Source organism: Notolepis coatsorum (genome assembly GCF_963971535.1).
Source record: "Notolepis coatsorum genome assembly, chromosome: 11".
Taxonomy (NCBI): Eukaryota; Metazoa; Chordata; class Actinopteri; order Aulopiformes; family Paralepididae; genus Notolepis; species Notolepis coatsorum.
Genome location: NC_140175.1, coordinates 70,459,684 through 70,487,206, shown reverse-complemented (window position 1 = coordinate 70,487,206; position 27,523 = coordinate 70,459,684). Strand labels below are relative to the sequence as shown.

The 27,523-nt window shown below is 46.1% G+C and overlaps 1 protein-coding gene across 1 annotated transcript in view; it reads right to left on the bottom strand.

Moving 5' to 3' along the window:
- Positions 1 to 27,245, bottom strand: part of camk4 (calcium/calmodulin-dependent protein kinase IV) — a gene marked incomplete at both ends in the record, with an annotated part of 138,327 nt that extends 111,082 nt beyond the window's left edge. The window contains one exon of the mRNA XM_084324956.1: positions 27,130 to 27,245. Within this exon, the coding sequence (XP_084181082.1) occupies positions 27,130 to 27,245 (116 nt within the window). The remainder of the gene's footprint in view (positions 1 to 27,129) is intronic.
- Positions 27,246 to 27,523: the final 278 nt, after the last annotated feature.

Sequence of the window (27,523 nt, the reverse complement as noted above, 5' to 3'; positions counted from 1 at the left end):
AAAAAGCTATTGACAGCAAAGAAAAGTTGTGGTGCAGGAGGAGAATGTGAACAGGGCAGGAAGCCTGCTGTGGTTTCCCACATATCTCTCAGTCACTCTCTCTTTCTCCCACATACTGTGTGATGTGTATAGTATATGTGTGTGTGTGTGTGTGTGTGTGTGTGTGTGTGTGTGTGTGTGTGTGTGTGTGTGTGTGTGTGTGTGTGTGTGTGTGTGTGTGTGTGTGTGTGTGTGTGTGTGTGTGTGCGTGTGTGTAGGTGTGTGTGTGTGTGTGTGTGTGTGTGTGTGTGTGTGTGTGTGTGTGTGTGTGTGTGTGTGTGTGTGTGTGTGTGTGTGTGTGTGTGTGTGTGTGTATGTCATGTGTCTGTAAGTAACCTAGATACAGTGAGGAAAGAATAGGCAGAACAGGATCTATTTCATCCACAAAGCCACAGAGTAGGAGTGCTTGTTCAGAGTCACAGATCTAGAGTGGTGTTTCTCAAAGTGTGGGTGTTTTTGGAAGGTTAAAACGGATCCCTGGACGATTATCTGGAAGTAGGGTATGAACACTGTAGCCCAGTAGTTAAGTGGTAAAAGCAGGATGTCCTACAGTACATGTTTAAAAAAAATAATGTGGCTCTTTCAGAAATATCTTTTGTCAATGTGGCTCCGTCCTGAGTTGGCCAACTTAAGTCTGAGTTAGTACCACACTGCCCTACAGTATCCATCCATGATGCTTATGTGGTGGTATTAACCCTTTCTCTGCCACACTACCAAAGGGTTAACCATTTCACTGTGACAATACAGAATGTTAACCATTTCACTGCCACACGACAAAGGGTGTGTGGTAGTGAAAGGTTAACCTTCTGTAGTGTGGTAGTGAAAGGGTTAAGGGTTGTGTTTGTATGTGCTTCTATGGGGCGGGGGTGGAGGAATATCCACAGGTAGGTTGTGGTGGGCTGGTCTGGGTCAAAAGGTCCTGGGCCCTCATTTATCAACAATGCTTAGAAAGTGCTCTATTTTCGTTCTTAAGCACAGAATTTAGAATGTGTGTACGTACAGAAAAATCAGGATTTATCATACTGTGTTGATAAATACCATTTGTTCTTAACGGCTATGCTTGTGCACGATTATCCATATATGGTCATGAAACACCCCCATGGGATGTGAAATAATGGACTAAGCCGAGCGAACTCTGAGAAACTTCACGAGCGAGATTGATCACAGAGGTCTGACTCTAACCAACAAATTGAACATATATACAGCATTTCCCGTTGTGAACAATCTTATTTGGAAACATGACACACAGAATAATAGTATTTAGCGTTTTATTTTAAACAATAATTAATCGTATGATTATAGATATTTTTAGAGAATAAATAAATCCAAGTTGTCAAGTTCACAGACCGGAGGAGGGAGCGTGTAGACTATCTTCGGTGCGCCGCGAGCCAAGGATGTTGACTGACCCAGTCTTGCTACAGAACCAGCACATTGACAGAAATAAATGACAAGCTGACCCGACATTAAGCACTGTAATGACTGAAATGAAATCAATTATTTCAGCAGGCCAACTATGCGCTCTACAATGCCTATTGTGCGCTCGTGAGCCTGTGGTTCTGGTCAGAGTCATTATGGCTTCAGTGGATAACCCTGATCTGCATTTAAGTGATGTTTTAATTATAGATACCCCAGTAATAACATTACAATTGAATTAAATACAATTAGGCCTGAATGAGACTCCGGCCACCGGCAACGACATTATCAGCCAAAAACGCGCATCGCAGATTATCTGTACATTGACTGAGTGGAATCCCGTTCACATTACTGGATTTGTTTATTGATGGAGCTTTGAAAGCTACATGGGTACAGTCTATATATTGCTCCGATGATGTTGGGTAACCTGGCGTAAAATCCTCTCTTGGCCTCCTGTTATTGATATATGGATATTGTATGTAGTTGGGGGGGTTGGGGAAATTAGACATCCAACACTGCGTTTTGCTCCACGCTCCAATGTGGGTCTCAAATTGCGGTACAAATCAAGGAGAATGTGTCTCGGGTAGCGAACTCTACTTAATATTATTATGTTCTCTCTCTGCAAATAGACATGCCCTATATCTCTGAAAACATCTGAGCGCACACTGCGAGAAGTATTCCTATAATAACGCTATGAACCAGGCTGAATTCATTCGGAAATACCTATTCCAAATGCTATTTAGAGTTTGACAATAATTACACTAATGTTGCTATTTTACAATACAATGAAACTAATGCATGAAACTGATGAAAGCATAATGCCGTCCGTCTGCAGTCTTCATATTCTACCGCTGGGCGCCGGCCCTCATTTATCAACAATGCTTAGAAAGTGTTCTATTTTCGTTCTTAACACTTTGGTTGCCTAAGGTTAAATTAATGATATACCATAGATTGCCAGCGCTATTTGTCTATGGAGAAAGTCCCCTTCTTTGCAGGGCTATAACTTTTTAAATTCTATTGCTACATTGCCATTATTAGGGCCCATTCAAAGTCCTATATGTATTGTTCATTGTGTAGCAACGTTAAACTTTTTCATTCACATATTCATAGTAAAGTATGGTCTAATGTATAAGTATGTTTTCATCTCTTTCTGCAGCTTTCTCCAGAACGTGATATATAGCCCCAAATGCATTATATTGATGATGAAATACAGTTTGATGGCAATCAGCGCGATATAAAAAATTCCAACTAGACGTACTTCTAGAAGTTACTACACGTCATCTGATGTTGACCGGATGGGCGAGGGGGCGTTTATAATTCCGTGGGCAGCGTTATACCAATCATCTAATGTGGGTCAAATGTTGATAATATCAGTTATTATCGAAGACGGTAACGTTACACGCTGAAACTCACCCCAGTCTCCGCGCGCCGTTGGGCGATCATCGTCGAGTAGAAATTTTATCATTATGGGATATATTATTACCCGGTCCATCTCCAGCTTGTATAATGGTATATACGTCCAAATCATGTTGTTTATCGAGTTATTGGCAATCGATCGCTATGTAGAGTGACGAGCTAGAGTCATGGGACATGTACCGAGTGGCCGGAAGCAATACGGACGTCTAGCAAAACCTCTAGTGCGCTTCCTGTTAAGCGTTTGCGCCGATCGGCCACCAGATGGCGCTCCTGAACCGCCAGAGAGCTCAGTGGGTCCTGCTGGTGAATCTCAGGCCAGCGGAGGGACATTATGAATCCGATCGCAGATTTTTGAAATATTGATATAAAGACGACGTACAGCGTCCCCCGGCAACTTTAGCATGGCCAGCAAAGACGTCTAAAGACGCCCCCTGGCAGTCAAAGTGTTAAGCACAGAATTTTGAATGTCTCTATGCACAGAAAAATCGGGATTTATCACACGTGCGTACACAGGTCGTACGCACACTCCGTGTTGATAAATACCATTTGTTCTTACCGTCAATGCTCGTGCATGATTATCCATATATGGTAATGAAACACCCCCATGGTATGTGAAATAATGGACTAACCCGAGCGAACTCTGAGAAACTTCACGAGCGAGATTGTTCACGGAGGTCTAAGCAACTAATTTAACGCACTGTCGAACCAAGAAGACAACGCGTGTTATGGGAGAAATACGTGACAGACTGGCGGACTTGTACATGGTGACTGATGTCAGATATCAACGACTCGCTAAGACCATTGCTGCAATTCTGCCTGGACAGCGCGAAATACTAATAAAGACGTTGACCACTGTTTGGCGTTGGTGTCATTGGTCATTTTATAACCATGCTGGAATATGGATGCCTTTATTCGTTTCGTTCGATTGGCTACCGGGTATAATATGATTTGTAGAGGCATACAATCTATCTTGTTGTCGGTATTAGGTAGCCTATATAAATTAGATATAATAGCATAGCCTACATCATGCAACAGTAACTTGCGCATATATAACACATGGCACAGCCCTGCGAAGCCTGCATATAGTAAACTAACTTCATCGTTAATCTAGCTGTTGTATCTTTACGCTTATGAAAACTAATATGTATAGGCTATAGGCCGTCGTTTTGCCTTAATAGCCTATATTCTCAAATGGCATTTAATGGCTATCCGCTGTGGGATATCTCCTCGCTGACGGACCAGTATACCTTATATCATATCATATTCCTTATGTCTCCAAGGAATCGTGGGGCTCTGAGGAAGAAAGTTTGGGAACCCCTGCTATTATAGCCTATCCTTTATAATGTTACAGGCTATTTTATTTACAGTTTACTCTATCAGCCTACCCAGCATGTAATACGTCCTTTGTTAGAACTCAACTCGTTATTATGTTGCGCATAGATTGCAGAGATACGGGAACGTTTTGATTATATTTAAAAGGCTTTGACATTGTAAAACGAAATAAGTGGAATTTCGAAGTTGTAAGCAGAATACAAGTCATATCACCCACACGATGCTACCTGTATACAGAGCATGTATGCTTTTCATTCATTTAAGACACATTTATTGCAAGGGTTTTGTAATACACATAAACTCAACAAATAACCTCTGTTCTCGTTGCAATGCGTTTTTAATTCTTTCTTATACTAGGAAGGGGGAAGAACACTATATTGTGGGTGTTCATATGACTTGTATTCTGCTTACAGCTTCGAAATTCCACTTATTTCATTTTACAATGTCAAAGCCTTTTAAATATAATCAAAACGTTCCCGTATTTCTGCAATCTATGCGCAAAATAATAACGAGTTGAGTTCTAACAAAGAACGTATTACATGCTGGGTAGGCTGATAGAGTGTATGCGTGTATAAGGCAAATGCGCATCGCAACATTGACTGAGTGGAACCCCTTTCTATTCACATAACTGAATTTGTGATGGAGCTTTGACAGCTACATGGGTGGTACAGTAACAGTCCATTGCTCAATCCATCTCCAATATCACGATGGACCGTGCCGGTGGCCAAAGACCCGAGGGTGGAGAGGACTTGAATGTGCACAGGGATGGCATTTGTGCGTTTTGTTCCACGCTCCAATTTGGGTGCCAAATTGCGGTACAAATGAAGGAGGTGTCTCGGGTATAGCGGACTCTAGTTAATATTATGTTCTCTCGCCAATTAGACTGCCCCTCATTCATTAATTCATTCCTATCTGCTATCTCTGAAAACAGTTCCCCGCGGAGCGCAGTCAGCGCACACCCCGTAATATTCCGATAACGCTATATATAAACCATGCTGCATTCTTTCGGAAAGAAAGACCTATTCCAAATGCTATATTTATAGGGTTTGACAATAATTACACTAATGTCGCTATTTTACAATGAACTATAATGAATTACAGATCATATGAACACGTCAGTGTTGAAACTGAAAGTAAACGAATGCATGAAAGTCTGTCTCATGGTGCGGGTGCGTGCAGTCTTCATATTCTACCGCTGGGCGCCAGGTACGCATGCTCCGAGCTGTGCGTAAATATACGCACAAAGTAAAGCACACGTTCAGATTGATAAGTCCCACACATTGCTTAGAAATGATCGTACGCACGGGTTACGCACATATCTGTGCGTACGCAGCATTGATAAATGAAGGCCGGGACTATTATACTATGATAAAACTCATGTACATATACCTGATATGTCTTACTCTTATTACTTGTATTATTGCACAAATGTCGCATTCTCATCCTATTGGATTCTTATTATTGCATTCTTGACTTGACTTGACTTGATAGTATAGTATAGTTAGTAACCGCAAGTATAGCGTTGTGGACAGCGACTCCTACAGGTCGGTTGGTGCGCCTGTACAGCAGAATCAGGAAGCGTTACTCCTCGCCGCTGAGAGATCGCGCTGTACAGGTGAAAAGATGCGACAGCTGCCTCCTCGTGTACCGGAGGGGACACGTGATGCAAGGCTTGGTCCACATTGCAGCCGACCAGTGGGAGGCATGGTTTAACAACGTTCGAGACAGGGGAGGGTAGAATTGGATAATACGAAATTGGGATGGGAGAAAAAATAGAAAAATGGGGAGAAAAAGTAGATAAAAAAAACAAACATATTCTCACAGTAAGAATCTGCAAGGGAATCTCATCAATACTAATCAAACAATAGGGCGGCTGGGTGGCGCAGCGGACATTGCGCTCGTCACCAACGCAAGAGACACAGGGTTCGACTCCGGCTGTCGGCGTTGCCTCCGGCTTGGGCCGGCCGTCATACTAACTCAATTGGCAGAGTTAGGGGGTGGAAGTCGATGGGCGGTAATCTGGACGTTGTGGACAGCGACTCCTACAGGTCGGTTGGGGACGCCTGCACAGCAGAGACAGGAAATGGCGGGGGTAGTGTGAGCCTCCCACACGTTACACCTCGCCAATGAGAGTCCGCGCTGGCAGGTGAAAAGATGTGACAGGCTGCCTCCTCGTGTATCGGAGGGGACACGTGATGCAAGGCTTCTATCCTCCCTACAACCGGCCAGTGGGGGGCATATGCGAGCAACATTCAAGACAGGGGAGGGGAGAATTGGCACAGTGGAATTGGGATGGGAGAAAAAATTGAAAAAGGGGAGAAAAAGTGGATAAAAAGAAAATACTAATCAAACAATATAAATATAGTCCTTTCATGCACAATTGATATCCTAACTATTCTAACGTTGCAATGCACGATTGATATCTTAAACAACGTTGCAAGACGGTTATAATGAAATGCTCCGGCGACATCAAGGCTGTTCCTTCAACCTAAGCGGCGATACAATTAGGCACGGCGCATTTCTTATTACGTCGGGACTCGGGACAACATTTGTGTTTGTGTCAGATTTGTGTTTGTATAGACCACATTGCTTAGCAGAGTTCAGTGACGTGAATGGAAACTGTCAAGTTGATCAACAGATTTTGAGTATCTGTAAGGGTGGGAGCAATCTTTTTATTTATTTTTTTAAGTAACTAAATAGTTACTTTTCACAGTAACACATTACTTTTGGGTGTAAGTAACTAGTAAAGTAACTTAGTTACTTTTGAAATGAAGTAACTAGTAAAGTAACTGAGTTACTATTTTTCAGTAACTAGCACAACACTGATTGTATATATGTATATTGACTGAACATTCCTTTACTTACTTTTTACTTACAGTACTTCTTAATAACTTTTTTTTTTACTTACTTTTTTTTTACTGTATGTAGCACACTCTCAGGGGCTCATACAGAAACAAGCATTTCCTCATAAAGTATTCTGTATTTTGTTGTGAAAAATAATAAACAAACTTGAAACTTGAACTTGAGCTAGGAGGGCATTACCGTGGCCAATAGCAGGAAATAAAAATAAAATAGAAATAAGGAGCATTTATTAATGTTTCTTGTATAGAGCAGGCGTGGGGTATTACGTAATCAGGATAAAAAATGTACTGTATATAAAATAAATATGTTTATATTATATTTTATTATACCTTTTATTATATTAACACATTGGGTCTCGTTGTTGGCCGCCATGCGTTGAGTGCCAATGACGAGAAATCTCGTTATTTAATCGTTATTTCTTTTATTAGCGATATGTGTATTGTGTATTCCACTAAAGAGCTATTTTCACGGATTTTTCTGGAATCACTAGAAATCTTCAAAACTATACTCATATTCAAAACGGTATAAAACGGAAATGTACTGATGAAAAAACAATCCGTTTCGTACATGTTGACTGCAAGCAAGTCATTGATAAGTGACACATAGCCATAATTTAAGATATAGTTTATGCGTTCGCAAATATCCCTGTCCTCTCATTGACTAAAGCGCTGGCACTCAAGCGATAAATCGTGCACCCCCTGCTGGCGGCAACCAATGTGTTAAAGGTGCTGTATGTTACGAAGGATCAGATTAAACCGAATATATATATTTATTGATTGATATATATTGCATAATATTTGTATATCGTTTGATATCCCTTGTGTATTCCTTGTACATATACACGGAATATCCCTTTAACCTAGTACAGACCATAATATTTCGTTCTCCTATTGGACAGCGGTCCCCTAGGCGCCATTGCCATACCCCCAAGGTCTGGTTCAAAGTCACCGCCAAAGACTTGCCTGGACATGAACGGCTCTGCGCAAGGATACGAGACAGGAATAGGGCTGGTACTAGTTTGTTCACCTAACGTATAAATACGGCGCAGGTGAATACAGAAGTTAAGTTACCCAATAAGTTGAAGCCTCACCCACGATACAACGTGCGGTGAAGTATGGCCTGTTTGGCCCCAAATAGAGCATTGAGACCGCGTGCGAATTAATAACTGAAGTATCAGAGTTTAACGCTGTACCGTCGAGTTCGACCTATTCTATTAATTCAGTAATAGTCTATTTATGTATAGTGTATCGTGCGGCTACCGTTCTACAGTGACCAGCATCATCAACGTTTCCTCGTACCAGCTAGTGTGCTTATCCAGGCTGGGCTGCTTACCCTGGCGCTTTCACCCGAGGAGCCCTAGACGAGGACCGTGTGGACATGTACACTGGATAATCTACCCGACGACTACATAGCCCTTTTCGGCTGGATTATATTTGCTTTGGTCCTGTAATTGATGGAGCGGAGAATCGCCTACACCCACAATTGTGTGGGATTTACCCTGTGAGGAGCAACGTCGAGCCCACCTCTCAGAAGCCTGAGGCTGGCTAGCTTTCTTCCATGCGGAGCTGCATGCCACGGAGAACAGCTGTTATTCGTCTGCGGATCAAGAGCTTATTGCACCGTCTCCTGTACTTGGAGTCTCTCTATTCATCGTTGACCCAGACTCTACTACCGACAAATCCTCTCCCCTTGCTGGCCTACAACCGGAGGGACCCTACCAGTATCTCCCGCTGCCTTACTAGAGTACCATAGATATAATTCCTAAGATTCAGGTTGTATTCATTATCTCCTGCGTAATATGAGAATGGACATACGTTATTGATTTGCTTACGCACATTCTTTTGCCTTATAAGCGCACCCTACGTAAAGTATTGTTATATATACTATCATTGCTGCTAATAAATATTCTTAAACCCAGTTTTGTGTGGAACCGTGTCATTGTGGGAAGTGTTCATCTAAGATACCTGTGTACTGTATGGCCAGTAGTAATGTACATAAGACAGTAGTGGTTTAATGATACCATACTTATATAATACAGTCAGGGAATTGTACCCCTCAGTTAAAATTGGTCCTTCGAGCCGGAGGGTAACTAGCGTAATATTAATATAGTAGTATTAATATTGACATGGCCAATGATGAACACTCCACAAACGGTTCTCCTAAAATAGATCGCCCGCAGCGTAGACGGCAGACACCTCAGTACTTAGAGGATTACGTTGCCAGTATACTACCTAGCTTTCTACAGACGTTAAACGCGGAAAAAGTAGATAGTAAAATTATGTCCAACCCTACCGACAAGGCTACCCCGCCAGTAGAGACCCTAGTGGGTTCTAACGTAACTGACCAAGCTCACGGTGGGGACCAGGAGGGACCTGACATGACTTTACCCCCCGCCAAGACCGAAGAAGTAGTCCCCGGAGAGCTCCAGGATAAAGAAAGCCCTCCAGGGATGGAACCCGACCCGCCACAAGAAGAGACGTGCACCCCGGAGATGGATCTCCTCGGTACGCGACAGGAGAACGGATCTCCAACGAGTACGACCAGGAGCCGATCACCTCAACCAGCGTCTTCCCCCAGCGAGGCGGACAAGATGCTGGCACAGGCCTTCGTCGCCAGCCTGGCAGCCTCAACCGAGCACGATCGACTCCAAGCACAGACGCTTAGAGAGCGCGAACATTCTTCCATGGAACAAGAACGCTTCCACGCGAAACTCCAAGCGCAAGCCCTTAGTGAACGCGAACATTCCGCGACCGAACGAGAGCGCTTTCAGGCGCAGCAACGGAGTGACGAAGACCGCATACGCCTAGAGACTAGACGCCTCCAGACGGAAGAGAATATGGAAAGAGACCGCGCCGAAGCCCAGCGCGCCGCCGCCGGTGCCCAACGCGAAGCAGAGCGCGACCTCGCTCTCACCAAGCGCGAAGCCGAGCGCGACCGATTACAGGCGCGGATGATGGAGCAGCTGATTGCCAGGGTAACCCCCCCTCCCTCCGCACGGGGCTCCAGGGCCTCGTCAAGACAAGGGTCAAGGGCACCCTCCTCTACCCGATCAAGCGACCCTGAGCCCGGCGACCAGAGAGAGCCTATACCCCTCTCCGAACCCCTTCCCCGACCGGTCCAAGCGAGACCCAGCAACAGGGAAGAACCGGCCTATACCGCGGAGAGGCTAAATAGACGACTACAGGATCTAGATGACCTGCCAGAGGAAGAAGAAGAGGGAGAGGAGGAGAGTCAAGCCCAACAGCATCACCGTACTCCACAGGACCAGGAGGTCCAGTACAGCCCAGACTTTACCCCCGCGGCTCTGCGCTACAGACCCCCGACTCAATTCACGGGTGAGCTTGATGCACGACCAGCCCAGAGGAACAGCACCTGGGTAAGCGGGCCTTGGTACCCAGCAGGTACCAGCCCACCACGACACGTAAGAGGAGACTCGCCTAGGAGGCCTCTCCTCCAACGCTCACCGATGTGCCAGCCATCCATGGCATCGTACCTTGGCACACCGACGTTCCCGGACTTCACACACGAGAACAGAGCACAGTACACAGAGCTACGAATGTGCTTAGAGACAATGATGTCCGATGTAACTGATGAACCGTACAAGTATGCTATCCTACTCAAGCACCTCAAGGTGCCCCGAGCGCACAATATAGCGCTGGCATATTCCACCTCTACTACCCCATACACCGCGGCTCTAGCAGCCCTCGACCAACGATATGGACACATATGGGACTACGTAATACAAGAGATAAGGAATATTGACCGTCTACCCCCAGCCACAGACAATCGTTCACTAGATGACCTGTCTATCAAGGTACAATCCCTGGTAGGGATGCTGGGGGCGCAAAAGGAAAAGGGTATGCACGAACTGTACGCAAACTCTAATGTTGAGAGGATTTTAGAGAAGCTTCCGCCCGCCCGACAAGAGCGCTTCAGGCGGCAAAGAGACCACCGTGATCCTAACGGTCCCGAGCCATCCCTCCTAGACCTAGCCGACTTCCTGGCGAGAGAAGTCAACAGCCTACGGTTGGATACGTTCGTGCAGAGTACACCAAGCTCCAGAGAGGGACCTAGGAGAGCAAACGATGGCCGCAGACTGGTGACCGTCATGCACCAAGCCGAATCAGTACCGAGCAACAAGAACCACAGTACCCCCTCGATGAAAGAGAAGTGGAAGATTGTATGCCCGTACTGCGAAAAGGAACACTGGCTGTCACACTGTGACACGTTCAAGAAGATGACCGCCGACGAGGTGAGTCAATGGATAAAGTCCAACCGACGCTGTTACCGATGTGCGCGCAGTCACATGGCAGCCGATTGCCGCTTAAAGAAGAGGTGTAGTCGGTGTGACGGAGCCCACTTGGACGTCCTACATGACAGTAACAGAAGAAAGCCTGCACCCTCAAGCAGCACAAAGGCAAGTGTTATGTACATTGACCCCGCCAGCAGCGGGGGCGCCCGGGTGCTCTTGAAGGTGGTCCGCGTAACATTGAGTTACGAAGACAAGGTCATGGACACCTACGCCGTCCTTGACGACGGGTCAGAGAAGACCCTTCTCCTCGCGTCCGCTGCGGCCCAGCTGGGGCTGCGGGGGAGCGAAGAAACGATGACGATTCGGACAATAAGAAGAGACCTAAAGACGATAAAGGGCGAGAATGTCTCCTTCACTATCGCAGCAAGCGGGCAGCCAGAGAGACGGTATAGGATCACTAACGCCTTCACCAGCCAAGACATAGGCCTGTCGCAGTACACCTACCCCATCGCCAAGCTGACGGATAAATATGTGCACCTGCGTCAACTACCTATACCGCTCATAGACGGTGCCACCCCGACCCTGCTGATAGGATCCGACCATGCACACCTCATCGTCCCGATGGACCGGGTCCACACTGGGCCTAGAGGCTGTCCTGCAGCAGTCGAGACCCGCCTAGGATGGACACTACAAGGCCCCCTCTCTAGGTCTCCTAACCGAACAGCAGCCACTAGCTGCCTCCACTCCAGAGTGACAGAAGAAGACACCACCCTCCTACAGCACTAGGGATGCCCCGATCACGTTTTTTGCCACCGATACCGATTTCCGATCGTCGTGAGCCATATCGGCCGATACCGATCCGATACCGATCGTTTTTGATTAAAAAGAAATTAAAAATTATTTTATATAAAAAGTTTTTTTTTTTTTTTTTTTTATAAAATATATATATTATATAATTAGACTTGTAGTTGTATTATCTGCGAGACATCGCCACCACGCAACAAGTCAAAATGCTCGCTATCTGCAAACAGCTCCACTGTCTGTGTGTACTCTAGTAGCCCTAGCTCCAAAAAGGATTCTCCGGCGCTGCAGCGGGACCCTATTGGTAACGTTATGCTTTGGTCATTTCACATTCAGCAAGCCCTCAGCTCGAATACGCATTCAATCAATGTTATAAGACATTGATATCAGGAGCTATCTGTAGCTACTGCTAGCCGGCTAGATGACGTTAAGACAACTATTTAGTTCAATCGGACATTTCGTTTTGAACCGTGAACTAACGCAAGCTAACGGAGATATCAACATGGGCTACTGGACTTCCTGGGGCATTTGTTGATATCCGGAGCTATCAGTAGCTAGCCGGCTAAATACCGTTAGACAATGCCTACTAAAAGTGAATAGTTGACTGGGTAATTTTGTTTAAACAGTAACGATAGCTAGGTAGCTAACGTTAGCTCAGGTCGAATGCACTATCTAGACTCAGCAGAGGAGGTCCGCCTCCGTGTTTACAAACTCTACACGGGTACGGGCGGGGCTAGGGAGGAGGAGCAGTTTGCAGGTCCTGTGCGTCTGAGACAAGCGAGTGAGATATCCACTTGATCAGTTTCCGCGATCGGCGAATATGACTAATTATCGGAATTCCCCGATCGCATATTTATACTGATTATCGGCCGATAACGATCGGGGCCGATCGATCGGGGCATCCCTATACAGCACGTCGAGAGGCTATGGACACTAGAGACAATGCCCTTTAAGAACGAAAAGAAACACATTCGTTCCAAGGAAGACATTTATGCTATAGCCCTCCTCGAGCGGGGGACAAAGAGAGTCAAAGTCAACGGAGTGATGAGATACGCAACTCCACTCCTGAGGCGAGAGGGTATGCCTACCTTCCACGCCCCAAAAGAAGCGACGGAGCGGTATCTATTGAACACAGAGCGGCGCCTAGCCAGAGACCCCGCTCAAGCTACTGTGTACCGCGCTGAGATTGACAAGCTAATCACAGCGGGACACATAAAGAAAATTGACATTAAAGAGGCCGATCAGACGACCGAATCATGGTACGTGCCGCACCACAAAGTCCACCACAACGGCAAGGATCGTATTGTGTTCAACTGCAGCTACCAGATCGGATCACAAGATCTGAATAAAGAGCTCTTGCCCGGCCCAACACTCGGCCCCTCTCTACTAGGCGTGTTACTACGTTTCCGCCAAGACAAGGTGGCCATCAGCGGCGACATCAAAGGGATGTTCCTGCAGGTGCGACTAGTGGAGGAGGACAAGCCCCTGCTGCGGTTCCTATGGATAGAGAGGATCGGGGATGAGCAACCATCCATCTATCAATGGGAAGTCCTCCCTTTCGGAACCACATGCAGCCCATGCTGTGCTACGTTTGCACTGCAAAAACACGTCGCAGAGGACCCAGCAGCTGATGAAGAGGTCCGACAAAGTGTAGGAAATAGTTTCTACGTGGACAACTGTCTGCAAAGCGTCTCGACGCCAGAAGAAGCCGAGGCCCTCCTACTCAAGCTCCGCGCCTCCCTGATCAAAGGCGGCTTTGATCTCCGGCAGTGGGCCAGCAGCGACCCTCAAGTATTGCGCAGCCTCTCCCCAGAGGACAAGGCAGCAAGCAGCGAGACCTGGATGGCGACCATCCCAGGAGAAGCCCAAGAAATGACATTAGGACTAGTCTGGCGCTTCAAAACAGACTCGCTCCATTATAAACACACACCCCTGACCAAGGAGCAGGGAAGGTCGACTGCACTACCGACCACAAGACGGAGTGTATACAGAACACTCGCCAGACAATATGACCCGTTGGGATGTATTCTACCTTACACCACCAGGGCAAAGATGATTGTAAGAGCGTTATGGGACAAGGACCAGGGCTGGGACGACCCCATACCCGAACACCTTGCCTCCACATGGAGAGAGTGGGAGACAGAACTCAGCTCACTCCCAGGTGTCAACATACGCCGCAGCTACTTCCCACCCACAGTGAGGCCGGAGACGTGCCAGATGGACCTGCACGTCTTCAGCGACGCCTCCGAAGTAGCCTACGGTTCGGTGGCCTACTTGCGGGCCCGAGAGGAGGGAGGAGAAATACATACTGCCTTCATCCTGGCTCGCTCAAGAATAGCCCCCCGCAAGCAACAATCTATCCCGCGTCTAGAGCTCTGCGCAGCCCTAGCAGGAGCGCAACTCGCCACGTTAATCCAACGTGAACTCACCATTCCGGTGCAAAGAACAGTCCTGTGGTCAGACTCCATGACCGTACTCACATGGATCCAGTCTGATTCGTGTAGATACAAGGTCTTCGTGGGAGTCAGAATCACAGAGATCCAAGATTTAACAGAAGCAGCAAGCTGGAGGTATGTGGACACAAAACACAACCCAGCTGACGTCATCACCCGGGGAATGTCCCTGGATGACCTCACCCGTCACAATCTATATAGTGACGGGCCCGAGTTCCTCAAGCTCCCGGAAGAAGAGTGGCCACCCCACGGGAGGCGAGTGAAGAGGAGGCAGAGAAGAAGAAATCTATGTTCTGTGGGTTGACACACACACTCGTCCCCACAGACCCCAACATAGACGACTGCCTCACCCTTGAGAGTGCGCAGCTAAAGACATTCCTGTGGCACCACCCAGAGGTTCAGCCCACTACTGACATTACTGCAGCTAACTACGAAGAAGCAGAACTCCTTCTGCTACAGCGAGCCCAGAGAGACTCGTTCCCCGACGAGCTAGACTGTCTACAGGGATCAAAGCCAGTCCCGTCAGACAGCAGATTGCTCCACTTAGCCCCTGAGAGCGACGCCCATAATCTCATCAGAGTGGGTGGTCGTCTGAGGAGAGCCCCAGACTTACCGGATGACGTCAAGTACCCGATAGTCTTAAACAGCCGACACAAGGTCACAGAGCTTATCATAAAGAAATACGACGAGGACGTGCATCACGCCGGGGCAGAGAGAGTCTTCGCGGAGATCAGACGTCGTTATTGGATACTGCAAGGGAGAGAAGCAGTACGACGCTTCCAGCGGACTTGTCTAGACTGTCGTAAATGGCGAGCACAGCCCAGTATACCCCGGATGGCTGACCTACCCCCCTGTCGCCTCCGACTCGGCGACAAGCCTTTTCACTCCACCGGTATGGACTGTTTCGGCCCGCTGTATGTAAAAAAAGGAAGAGGGACTGAGAAGCGGTGGGGTATTGTATTCAAATGCATGACCACCCGAGCGATACACATAGAACTCCTTCCAACCATGAGCACAGACTCATTCCTTATGGCCTTCCGAAGATTCACATTGCGGAAAGGGAAACCGTCTATATTATTATCTGATCACGGGACAAACTTCAAAGGCGGAGAAAGAGAGCTGAGAGAGCTTCCAAGCTATGGGCCCAGAACTTAAGACCCACCTCGCTCCATATCAGATTGATTTCCAGTTTAATCCCCCGAATGCACCTCACTTCGGTGGAACTTGGGAACGAGAAGTACGTTCAATAAAGACAGCCCTGTACGCCGTGCTTGGGGCCCAGACCGTGGCGGAAGAAGTCCTAACGACAGTCCTCACGGAGATCAAGGGAGTATTGAACTCAAAGCCCCTCGGTTACGTCTCAAGTGATGTAGCAGATGTCGACCCAGTCACCCCCAACACTCTCTTGATGGGGCGGCTGGACCCCGCGCTACCACAGACAGTGTACAGGCCTGAAGAAGCGAACGGCCGAAGAATGTGGAGGTACAGTCAAGTATTGGCTGACAAGTTTTGGAACAGTTTCCTACTCCACTATCTACCGTCTCTACAGACCCGCCAGAAATGGGTGAAAGAAAGAGACAATTTGACAGAAGGAACAGTCGTCATGATTATAGACCAGTCACTACCCCGAGCTATGTGGCCGGCCGGCCGCGTAAGCAAAGTGATCGCTGGTGCCGACGGAAAGGTCAGAGCGGCAGAAGTGCTCGTCCAAGGGCGGACATACACCCGGCCCGTGGCGAGGCTAATAGAGTTGCCAAGGCTCCCCGACACTCTTGATGACGACCATGACCCCCTGACTTTGTGAACTGCCCTACCCTCACAACAGACATTGAGTAGTGGACAGTGCGGTTAATCTGTCTCTGCTTATCTAATTAGGTGGGACTAATTAGGAGGCGGCTGTTACGAAGGATCAGATTAAACCGAATATATATATTTATTGATTGATATATATTGCATAATATTTGTATATCGTTTGATATCCCTTGTGTATTCCTTGTACATATACACGGAATATCCCTTTAACCTAGTACAGACCATAATATTTCGTTCTCCTATTGGACAGCGGTCCCCTAGGCGCCATTGCCATACCCCCAAGGTCTGGTTCAAAGTCACCGCCAAAGACTTGCCTGGACATGAACGGCTCTGCGCAAGGATACGAGACAGGAATAGGGCTGGTACTAGTTTGTTCACCTAACGTATAAATACGGCGCAGGTGAATACAGAAGTTAAGTTACCCAATAAGTTGAAGCCTCACCCACGATACAACGTGCGGTGAAGTATGGCCTGTTTGGCCCCAAATAGAGCATTGAGACCGCGTGCGAATTAATAACTGAAGTATCAGAGTTTAACGCTGTACCGTCGAGTTCGACCTATTCTATTAATTCAGTAATAGTCTATTTATGTATAGTGTATCGTGCGGCTACCGTTCTACAGTGACCAGCATCATCAACGTTTCCTCGTACCAGCTAGTGTGCTTATCCAGGCTGGGCTGCTTACCCTGGCGCTTTCACCCGAGGAGCCCTAGACGAGGACCGTGTGGACATGTACCCTGGATAATCTACCCGACGACTACATAGCCCTTTTCGGCTGGATTATATTTGCTTTGGTCCTGTAATTGATGGAGTGGAGAATCGCCTACACCCACAATTGTGTGGGATTTACCCTGTGAGGAGCAACGTCGAGCCCGCCTCTCAGAAGCCTGAGGCTGGCTAGCTTTCTTCCATGCGGAGCTGCATGCCACGGAGAACAGCTGTTATTCGTCTGCGGATCAAGAGCTTATTGCACCGTCTCCTGTACTTGGAGTCTCTCTATTCATCGTTGACCCAGACTCTACTACCGACAAATCCTCTCCCCTTGCTGGCCTACAACCGGAGGGACCCTACCAGTATCTCCCGCTGCCTTACTAGAGTACCATAGATATAATTCCTAAGATTCAGGTTGTATTCATTATCTCCTGCGTAATATGAGAATAGACATACGTTATTGATTTGCTTACGCACATTCTTTTGCCTTATAAGCGCACCCTACGTAAAGTATTGTTATATATACTATCATTGCTGCTAATAAATATTCTTAAACCCAGTTTTGTGTGGAACCGTGTCATTGTGGGAAGTGTTCATCTAAGATACCTGTGTACTGTATGGCCAGTAGTAATGTACATAAGACAGTAGTGGTTTAATGATACCATACTTATATAATACAGTCAGGGAATTGTACCCCTCAGTTACACTGTAGATACACATTTTAATGTGGAGTAATCTTGTTTTTTTTAAAGTTTTTTTTACAATACATCAGGTTTTAGAAAGATATTATATAAAAGTATTGCTTTCCCCCCACCAAAGAATTTGATTTGAAAATGTTTTTGTGGGTGAATGTTGTTGTTTACATGTTGCGTGCATGTGTCCGCGTTCGTGTTTCCGGGTTCCCGTTTTGCGCTCTGATTGGCCACTGACCTACGCTAGTACGCCCCCCTCGCTATGAGCGTAGCAGGACGCTGAAATGCAAATGCGTATCACAGTACTGCCTCCAGGAACATCTGTTTACGCGTGACTTTATGTGCGGGCTCGCTCTGAGGGAAGGAGGCCGTTCATATTCATTTCTACATTTTATACATAATATCCCAACGTTTCAACCAGCTGCACATTATACTCACATTATGTGCTCATTAGAAGAAAAATGTTTATGCATATTGGTCAGGAAATGGCCAAACGCTAACGTTATAAAATACCCTGACATTGGGTAGAAATGTAGCGGGGTTAGGGTGACCTATTGACGGGTCTGGGAGAGAGATGCGGGGGGGGGGGGGCTGCCTCGCGCTGATGCTGCCCGCCTCGAGGTGCACACAAGCGGCCGCGCGTCTCACATCACCAGCCACACCTGAACGAATCTATCCCCCCCAAATCAGCAGCCCCTCTCGGCTAGAGACATTCGCCCTATATTGTGCCATGCAGTGCATGTGTGCACTACTGTACCTACTATCTGTTGATACAATTATATAGAAAACTATATATTGTATATAATATATTTTAGGCAGTTTCGTGGCATGAATTGCATTTCGCTGTAGACCGCAGCAGCTAGTGATAGAAATATAGGCTATATTTCTATCACCAGCTGCTGCGGCCTACAGCGAAATACAGCTACATTTCTACCCAATGTGTAGAAATGAATATGAACAGCCTCCTTCCCTCAGAGCGAGCCCGCACATAAAGTCACGCGGAAACAGCTGTTCCTGAAGGCAGTACTGCGATACGCATTTGCATTTCAGGGTCCTGCTACGCTCATAGCGAGGGGGGCGTACTAGCGTAGGTCAGTGGCCAATCAGAGCGCAAAACGGGAACCCGGAAACACAAACGCGTTGGTAAAAGCATAGACGCGTCCCCTCCCTAGTTCCCATTTCCCCACATGGAAATGTGATTGGATAAATGACATACTGGTGCTCTAGTAGTGCAACATCTAGTGGCTGAATGATATGTAATGTATAGCACCTTTAACACCCCCTCCCACTCCTGTGCACTCGTCCTGTCAGTGGGAAGCTCAGTTACTGTAACGTTAAGCTAAAATGGCAAAAAGGAATTGTAAAAATGCTAAATAAGAGTAGATCAGAGTTTCAAAGATGAGTTGCATTTGTCGGCTTTGTGAAAACAACCAACGTCCAGTAAGGTGGCCTACTGACCTTTATGAAGGAGGCGAAATAACTGAAAACTAAAAAGTCAAACAGAAGGGAACTGCCCCTTCGGATCATCGTTTCCACAGGTAGCACAGAGCCTGTGTGTGTGTGTGTGTGTGTGTGTGTGTGTGTGTGTGTGTGTGTGTGTGTGTGTGTGTGTGTGTGTGTGTGTGTGTGTGTGTGTGTGTGTGTGTGTGTGTGTGTGTGTGTGTGTGTGTGTGCGTGCGTGCGTGTATGTGTGTGTGTCTGTGTGTGTGTGTGTGTGTGTGTGTGTGTGTGTGTGTGTGTGCCTTCCCTCTGTCTCTCCCTCCTGTTGTCTTACATGGGGAGAGAAAGAATCTAAAGCTGCAGGTTTTACCAACCAAGCTCAATCTTTCCATCTGGCTTCCTGACAGTCATGCTCTTTGCTGTATACATCATGGTCACAAACAAATAGCTGAAACCACGTCTCAAATCTTAAATGATTGCCATGTATACAAGGGGCTTTACATCTGTAGGCACGACAGAATAGTGGATTTGATTAAAAAATATATCACTTCCATTTTGTCTTCCATAGTGCTTTATAAACACTCTACTGGGAAGCCGAGCATGTTTCATGTGTGTAGTGATGATTCAGAAGCGTTCTCTAACATCACTGCTAACACCCCTGATGTGGTTGTTGTCAATGAAAATCTTAGGGAGGTGCTCATTCTAGAGGATGGTTGTACTTTCGACTACAGCCTAGAGAAGCCTTTCTAACCAAGATGATAAAATATCAACTGGTGCAGACCATTCCACAGCTGAGATACAAATGTAAACTCTTTTTTATGTGCCTCCCCTCGCTCTGTCTCTCCCTGCTGTTATCCTACCTGGGGGGAGAGATAATCTAAAGCTGCCATTATGGACTTTGTGGTGGTCAGGCTCTGTATCCTACTATATTATTCTATTTCTATGGTTATGGACTTTAGGCTAGTAGAGATGTTTTGGACTTTACTATATAAATGGACTTTGTGCTGATGGTCTGTCTATAGGCTACTACAGGGACACGTGAGGCACTTGAATTCCCAGAGGAAACCGTTAATGACAATAATACACTGCTTGTGATTTTGCTATGTGTATTAATAGTTAATGTTGCCATGGTAATGTTGGTAATACATTTCAGTAGCCTACAAGTACAGCACACTGTAGGCCTACGTGATTATGCTTTTTCATAGCTTGTAAATCGCCTAGTAGCCTGGTTTGGTTTGAGGAACAAGGTGTTTTTGTTTCACTTTCAGAAATATATTTAGTCAATGTGGCTCCTGACTTGGTCAAGTCTGAGTACCACTACCCTAGAATATCCATCCATTATGCTTAGCCTATAGGTGGTGGTATTAAGGGCTGGTGTGTTTGGATGTGCTTCGATGGTGCAGGGCTGGTGCCATTCCTTTAGTCTGAGTCTGTCCCTGACTGCACGTCTAATTTAAAGAAGCATTTGCACTTCAGTACAAGTCATGTTATTGATATATTTTCTTTTATTTCTTAACACTTTGAGCGCCACGCCAGGTTTTCCTTTTTACCGGCTGAATGCCACCATCGGCGCCAATGTTAACGTTAATATCGCCTAATCTATGTTTTAAATTATGGCTATGTGTCTAATCTGCCCATCGCATTATCAAAGACTATTTTCCAGTCTCACTTTGCTCGTCAGGGGATCGCAGATGTTGTGGTTTCGGACAATCGGCCACAATACTCTTCACACGAGTTCGAGAGGTTCAGTCAGTTGTGGGGATTTAAACACCAGACGTCATCCCCTGGCTACCCTCAAAGCAACGGGAAAGCAGAGTCGGCGGTCAAAACGGCGAAGAGACTCATGATGAAAGCCAAGGCGGCAGGGGAGGACCCATACCTGGCGATGTTGGATCACCGCAACACTCCATCTCAAGGGCTAGACACAAGCCCAGCTCAGAGACTGATGTGTAGGAGGACCAGAACCCTGCTACCAACGAGGGATAGTCTTCTGCAGCAGGAGGTGAAACGCACAACGTCAGAGCAGATGAGACGAGGACAAATGAGACAAGCAAAATACTACGACAGAACAGCGAGAGATTTGGACACGCTAAAAGTAGGAGAGCATGTCAGAATTCAACCCTTCGAACCGCACACAAGCTGGAGAAAGGCGACAGTGGTGCAGCCTGTTGACCACAGATCCTACAGAGTAGAGCTGGACACCGGAACTGTTCTTCGACGAAATCGACGACACCTGAGACGGGACAGGGGCACAGAGCCAGGTGGGCCGGACCTGACTGTATCAGTTGAGACCCACAGCACACCGGAGTCTACCGCTACTCTGGGCAGGGACATAGGGGACACACAGACTGTAACCACAAGATCGGGTCGAGCAGTTGCTAGACCAGGATATCTCATGGACTATGCAAGCTGAGTGTGTGGGGCACAGTGTGTTCAAGAGAAAGAAAAAAAAGAAAGAGAAAAAATAATGGTTTTGAAAGTAGATTTTTATGTCATTAACGTTTAGCTCCATGTTAGTTCGATATTAACGTCATTCACTGTTTAGCTCCCTTTAGTTCAGTAAAAGAAAAGGGATGTTACAATAGGATCTTTTAGTTCAGTAAAAGAAAAGGGATGTTACAATAGGTCTATATTAAACTAAGGTTTTGTTTCCGCACGAACGGAGTTGAGAGTGACACAGCTATGTGGAGAGCTGGATGAAGAATGTCAACGTGAGATTATAATAAAAGTGTAAGCAACTTGGAGAATGCTTCAATCGTCAATTCTGTAGTTCAGGGTACAGTATAAACCAAGGCAGAATTTAACAAGTGCTGTCAAGGCAGATTGTTTTTTTATCGCGTCGTTTCCGTTTCAGAGCATTATGAAAAGCACCCATTTTCAGATAAAAAACAGCTCATTCTGGAGCATTCTATGAAAATCGTCTTTTACTGGAATATTCCACAACGTTGATATTCGTCTGCCTTTTTATGAATCGTTTTCAAATAAACGCTAGATGATCAATATTATACGTGCACGCAAGCACATTACGGCCGCGCACGGATAATCGCTCCGTTGATTTCCTCTCGGAATTTTACAGTGAAACCGAAAGAAGACATTTCACAAAACAGCCTATATCTTCATCAAACTTACTCTGATTATCCTAACACTGATAACATAGAGTCCTTACTGTACCTGACATCAGATGGTATCCAACTGGTATATTCCAATTCCTGATCACCATTCGAAAAAATCGATACGTGTATGGATCCAACGCGATACTGTAGAACTCCATGATCAGCGGGGATCTGAGGTTCCAGAATGAACTGTGGTAACCCTGGCTGGATCAGTGGACTGGAAAATGTGGAGTACCGGATTTTTTTCCCCATTCATTTTCATTGAGTCCATTCCAAAATCACTTATGTCATCTGGGAGACGACAGGGGGCGCTTTTTTCCACAATGATCGCCGGCGCCGCTCGGCTATACTCGGGTAGGCTCGGGTGATGCAATATGATTTCAGATCGCTAAAAAAAAGAAGAAAAAAAATCGAGAAATCGAGAAATCTCGTGAGTGGCTTTCAACCACCTATAAATAAACCCGAGATATCTCGTGAGTGGCACTCAAAGTGTTAAAGGTCCCCTATCTTATAAATGGCCTTTTCCAGTGGTTTGCATTGTTTTCTAGCAATGTGGGGTTGTACCAACACTGACTAGATGTGAAATCTCTAGCCAGTCCCGTTTCTTAAGTTCAGCTCAGACAAGAACCTCCCCCACTGAACCAAGCCATTCAGAATTGACTCGCTCACTGACGTAGGAAGGTGCTGATCTGCCACCGCCCGCCCACAATCAACTGTGATACGTTGAAATTATGATCAGAATGGAGCGAGTGGAAATAATGCGGAATCGGTTTCCCTGTCAGTCAGCACTTCCTCAAAAGAGAGAAAAGAGAGAGAGAGAGAGAGAGAGAGAGAGAGAGAGAGAGAGAGAGAGAGAGAGAGAGAGAGAGGGAGAGACAGATAGAGAGAGGGAGAGAGAGGCTCATACGGTGCGAGTCTCGGAGCACACTGCATTGAGAGAGAGGGGACTTATGTCTCTCTCTCTCTCTCTCTGTCAAGAGAGCACTCACTGTATCACTGTCAACCTGTTGCAAAATATCATAACGCACGCTCACACGCGCGCGCCCGTATTCCGATCCGTGCAATAATATTCACGGAGGTATATCTTATCATGCAAAACAAGTTGCCAATGCATTGCCCCGTGGGATTATGCCCCCCTGCGGTAAAAAATTAATTAGTCCCACAGAACCATGCGTCAGCACAAAATACATTTATTCCAATGCTGCCTATTTTTTCTTTGGAGGGGTCAACACAATCCTTTTTTTTTTTTTTTTTATAATTATCTTTTTCCCCCTCCTTTTTCCGATTTTTCTCCCATCCCACTGTTAGTCGTTATGCCAATTCCCAACCCCCTTCCTGGTTGTTGCGCACCCCCCCTACTGTTTGTCCGAGAGGCCGGAGACTGTCACACGCATGTGCAGCCAGCCGGCAGCCAGCCTGGCAGCGCAGATTCTCACTGGGAGAGTGTAACATGTGGAAGGTCGCACTACCTCTCTCCAGATCCTACCCTCGCTGTGCAGGCGCCCCGACCGAACTGTAGGGGTCGCTGTCCACAACGCCCAGGACCCACCCACGGCTTCCCTCCCCCTAACTCAGCCAAACGAGTTAGTATAGCGATCAGCCCAAGCCAAGGCAATGCTGACTCTCCGGGAGTCGAGACCGCAGCCTCTTGCATTGGTGACGAGCACAATCTCCGCTACGCCACCTGACCGCCCAGCCAAACGAGTTAGTATAGCGATCAGCCCAAGCCAAGGCAATGCTGACTCTCCGGGAGGACACAATTTGTTAACTCATTGGACGCCAGAGGTCGCTGTGGGCGTATGACCGTTTGTGCCAGTGCTGTAATGAAATGGGGGTACATGGCGGTGTTTGTAGTGCTAAAACTATATTAAATATTATAGTTATGGATCTAATGATATAGTTGATTGTCATTGAGTTTCTTATGGTCAAGATGCAAAAAACAGATAATTGTTTCATCAATACATTCCTGTTTTATACCGTGGTGAATATGAGTATAGTTTCAGAGTAATTCTGTGTAATCCCAGGAAACTCCACCAAACAGCGTTTTACTGCATTTCACTATAAATCGTGCCATTCCTCACCTGGATCAATAATCTATCTGAAATCAATGCTAGATTATCGGTATTATGTTTCATCATGGATGCATGAAAGGGGGGGGAAGCCGCCCCCCCGTGCTTTGATCGCAACCAACAGGACACGCCACACACACACACCAGACACACGCTCCGATCGCGGGGAAATAATTATCGGATCAACGCAAGATTGACAACATATAGCCCTGACCTTGTCTATGATGTACTGCAAAAATAATAATCCAATTATCTGATCGCCATTCCAAGTACTGATCGCGATCGTGTTCCCAGCGTTATCCAGCATTGAACATGAACGGGGGGGGGGGGGTTACCCTCGTCGATGCATTTAGACCCCGCCCGCGGTATTGGACCCATCCCCAGTGATAACACACAGCTGCCTGCATGTTTATGAATGGAAATAGCTAATAAAAGAAATAACGATTCAATATACGTGCTTGGCGTTATTCGATTGGCGGACAAACACGTATATATGCGTGAACGGCGCTGAATGAGTTAAAGGTGCCCTATGCAGCTTTGGGAGAGAAATTTCAAACTCAGAGAATAAAAAAAAATTATATGGTATGTTTTCATAACTGAATGAACAAACTATCAGAGGAAATTGGGGGCCTGGAACACTGTTTGAAGCTAGAAATCTGCCTGAAAAGTTGCTGTTTCACTGCGGTTGTTTACATTGGCAGGGACCGCAATTTTGTTTACAAACCTTCAAAGGAAGCTGTTCACAGTGACAGTGCCGCAAAATTATTTTGTTTTGATTCATTATGACATAAGATACAATCATAAAAATAAGGATTACATGTATAGTAAATATGTTTTGTACACTAATTGCAGGTTATATGCCAAATTGCCAATGTGAACAAATCCCCTGAAACTGCATAGTGCACCTGTAACATTCTGATTTCAGTTTAACGTTTTGATTAGCCATATGGTTTGGGCCCCCACCACTCCGTCATATTCTGTAGGATATGTCCCTCGGTAGGCCTATCATGTATCACTGTTGTGACCGTTTTGTTACCTAGCCTAATTGTGAATGAATGAATGAATGAAAACTTTATTTAACAGATTGCAGAATGGGTACAATACAGTACGGCTCAATACATACAATTGTTAAGGGGATGCAGACCTGAGAAAGACGTTTGTCTTGTTTCCATCAGGGTCCCCCATTTTCATTTCATATAGACATTTATGACATACACAACATACATGACATTTATGGCATAGGGACATATAGGTATTTAGTACTGATACATTTGTGACATAAGCGGTATTCAAATATACAGTACTGTTACCCCTAGATCCTGACAGAGTATATACATATGATGGGGAGGGGACTGTACATTAGGAGGGGGTGGGTGGGTGGGAGGGAAATATACATACGGCGGGGAGGGAATATATACATGCGGTGGGGAGGAGACTGTCTATTAGAAGGTGGTGGGGGTTTTGGGCATTTACGGTGGCCAGTTTCGAATTGCAGCCTCCCGTAGGTGCTCTTTAAGAGCGGTTTTGAATGTGGGCAGGGATTCACATTCCTTTACAGCTTTGGGTAGGGCGTTCCACATTGTTGTGGCATAATTGCGAAACGTGTTTAGTCCCTTGTTTGAGCCGAATCTGGGTTTAACATGATTTGTTGAGCTTCCTCTGGTGTAGTGGTTGTGGTATTCACTGACCTTTGGGAAGTATTTTGACATGTACATGGGCACCCCGGTCGTATAGTGTATCTTGAAGACCAGGCCCATTGCAAGTTGCTGTACTCTGTCGTCTACTCTAAGCCATCCTAGGTTGTCAAAGTGGGCAGGGGTGAGGTGGGTTCTGGGGTTCAGGTCAAGTAGTAGTCTGACCAGTTTGTTTTGTGATGTTTGTAATTTTGTTTTAAGCGCCTTTGAGGTGCTTTGGTACCATGAGGTGCACGCATAGTCATAGTACCCTTGAATGAGTGCTCCTGCCAGAGTCTTCAGGGTATTCTTGTTTACCAGAGAGGAGATCCGGTACAAGAATCTAGTTCGTTGGTTGACTTTTTTTATTACATTGGATGCCATTTTGTCACAGGAAAGATTTGCCTCTAGGATGGAACCCAGGTAGGTAATTTCGTCTTTCCTTGTGACAATATTGTCACCCACTGTAACTGAGAAGCCGTCGGTCGTTGTATCCAAACGTCTATCTATATTAGTGTGTCTCCGGAGCACCAACTCAACCTAATTATTTCATTCACACTGTTTTATTTTTCATTCACTCTTCTTCACAATGTCTCTTTTATCTCGTGTATCACTGTTTTGGAACTGTGTGTGTATTCCAGCAGCACTAACCGAATGGACTGGATCAATTAAGTGACCCCTATGTGACATATGGATCTCGATTTTTTTTCTTCTTCTTCCAGTCATAATTAAACACAGGTTGAAATACACACAGGAAGATTCGATTTCAATCAAATTAGGACAAATATAGGCTAATCCTTTTTGTTTTTCTTGTTGGGGTGTATTTACACGTGTGCAAATGTCTCGTGGTCTAGCTGCTGTCAGGTATAAATGGGCCAGTATGTTAATGTTATGTAACTGTGTATATAATCTAAGCAGCAACCAAGATGTTTTCATGTGGCGGTATATATGCTGTTTAATTACCACACTAATCAGCACATTATGTTACAGTATATGATGCCTTTTTGGGAATAAAGAAAGTGATTCTGGGTGTGTTGAATGAATCTGCTTACCGTCCCAGCTCTGTTTCCACCTCATAGTACTCAGCCAAGGTCTCCTTGTTGGAGCCGTCAATCCAGTACTCCGACCCGGCTGCGGGTTGGGATGAAGGCATGCCCACCTCCAGCATCAGTCCACACCAGGCGCGCTGAAAGCCGGCTAGACACACCGGCCGTCACCGCCAAGCAGACGGCGAGTCTTCACTCCGAAGTAGAGCTCTCGCCGGTGTGGCTAGGTTTTTTTTCTCCGATCCGTGCAGTCGCAAAAAAAAAAATTAGCTGAATGAGAACTAATGGAGAAGGGAAAGATGATATCCAGATGGTTTATTTCTGGTGCTCAAAAATCTGCTTCAGATTTTGACGGAAGAGCGGACGAAGCCTGCGAGCGCACCCTCTCCAGAGATGGTTT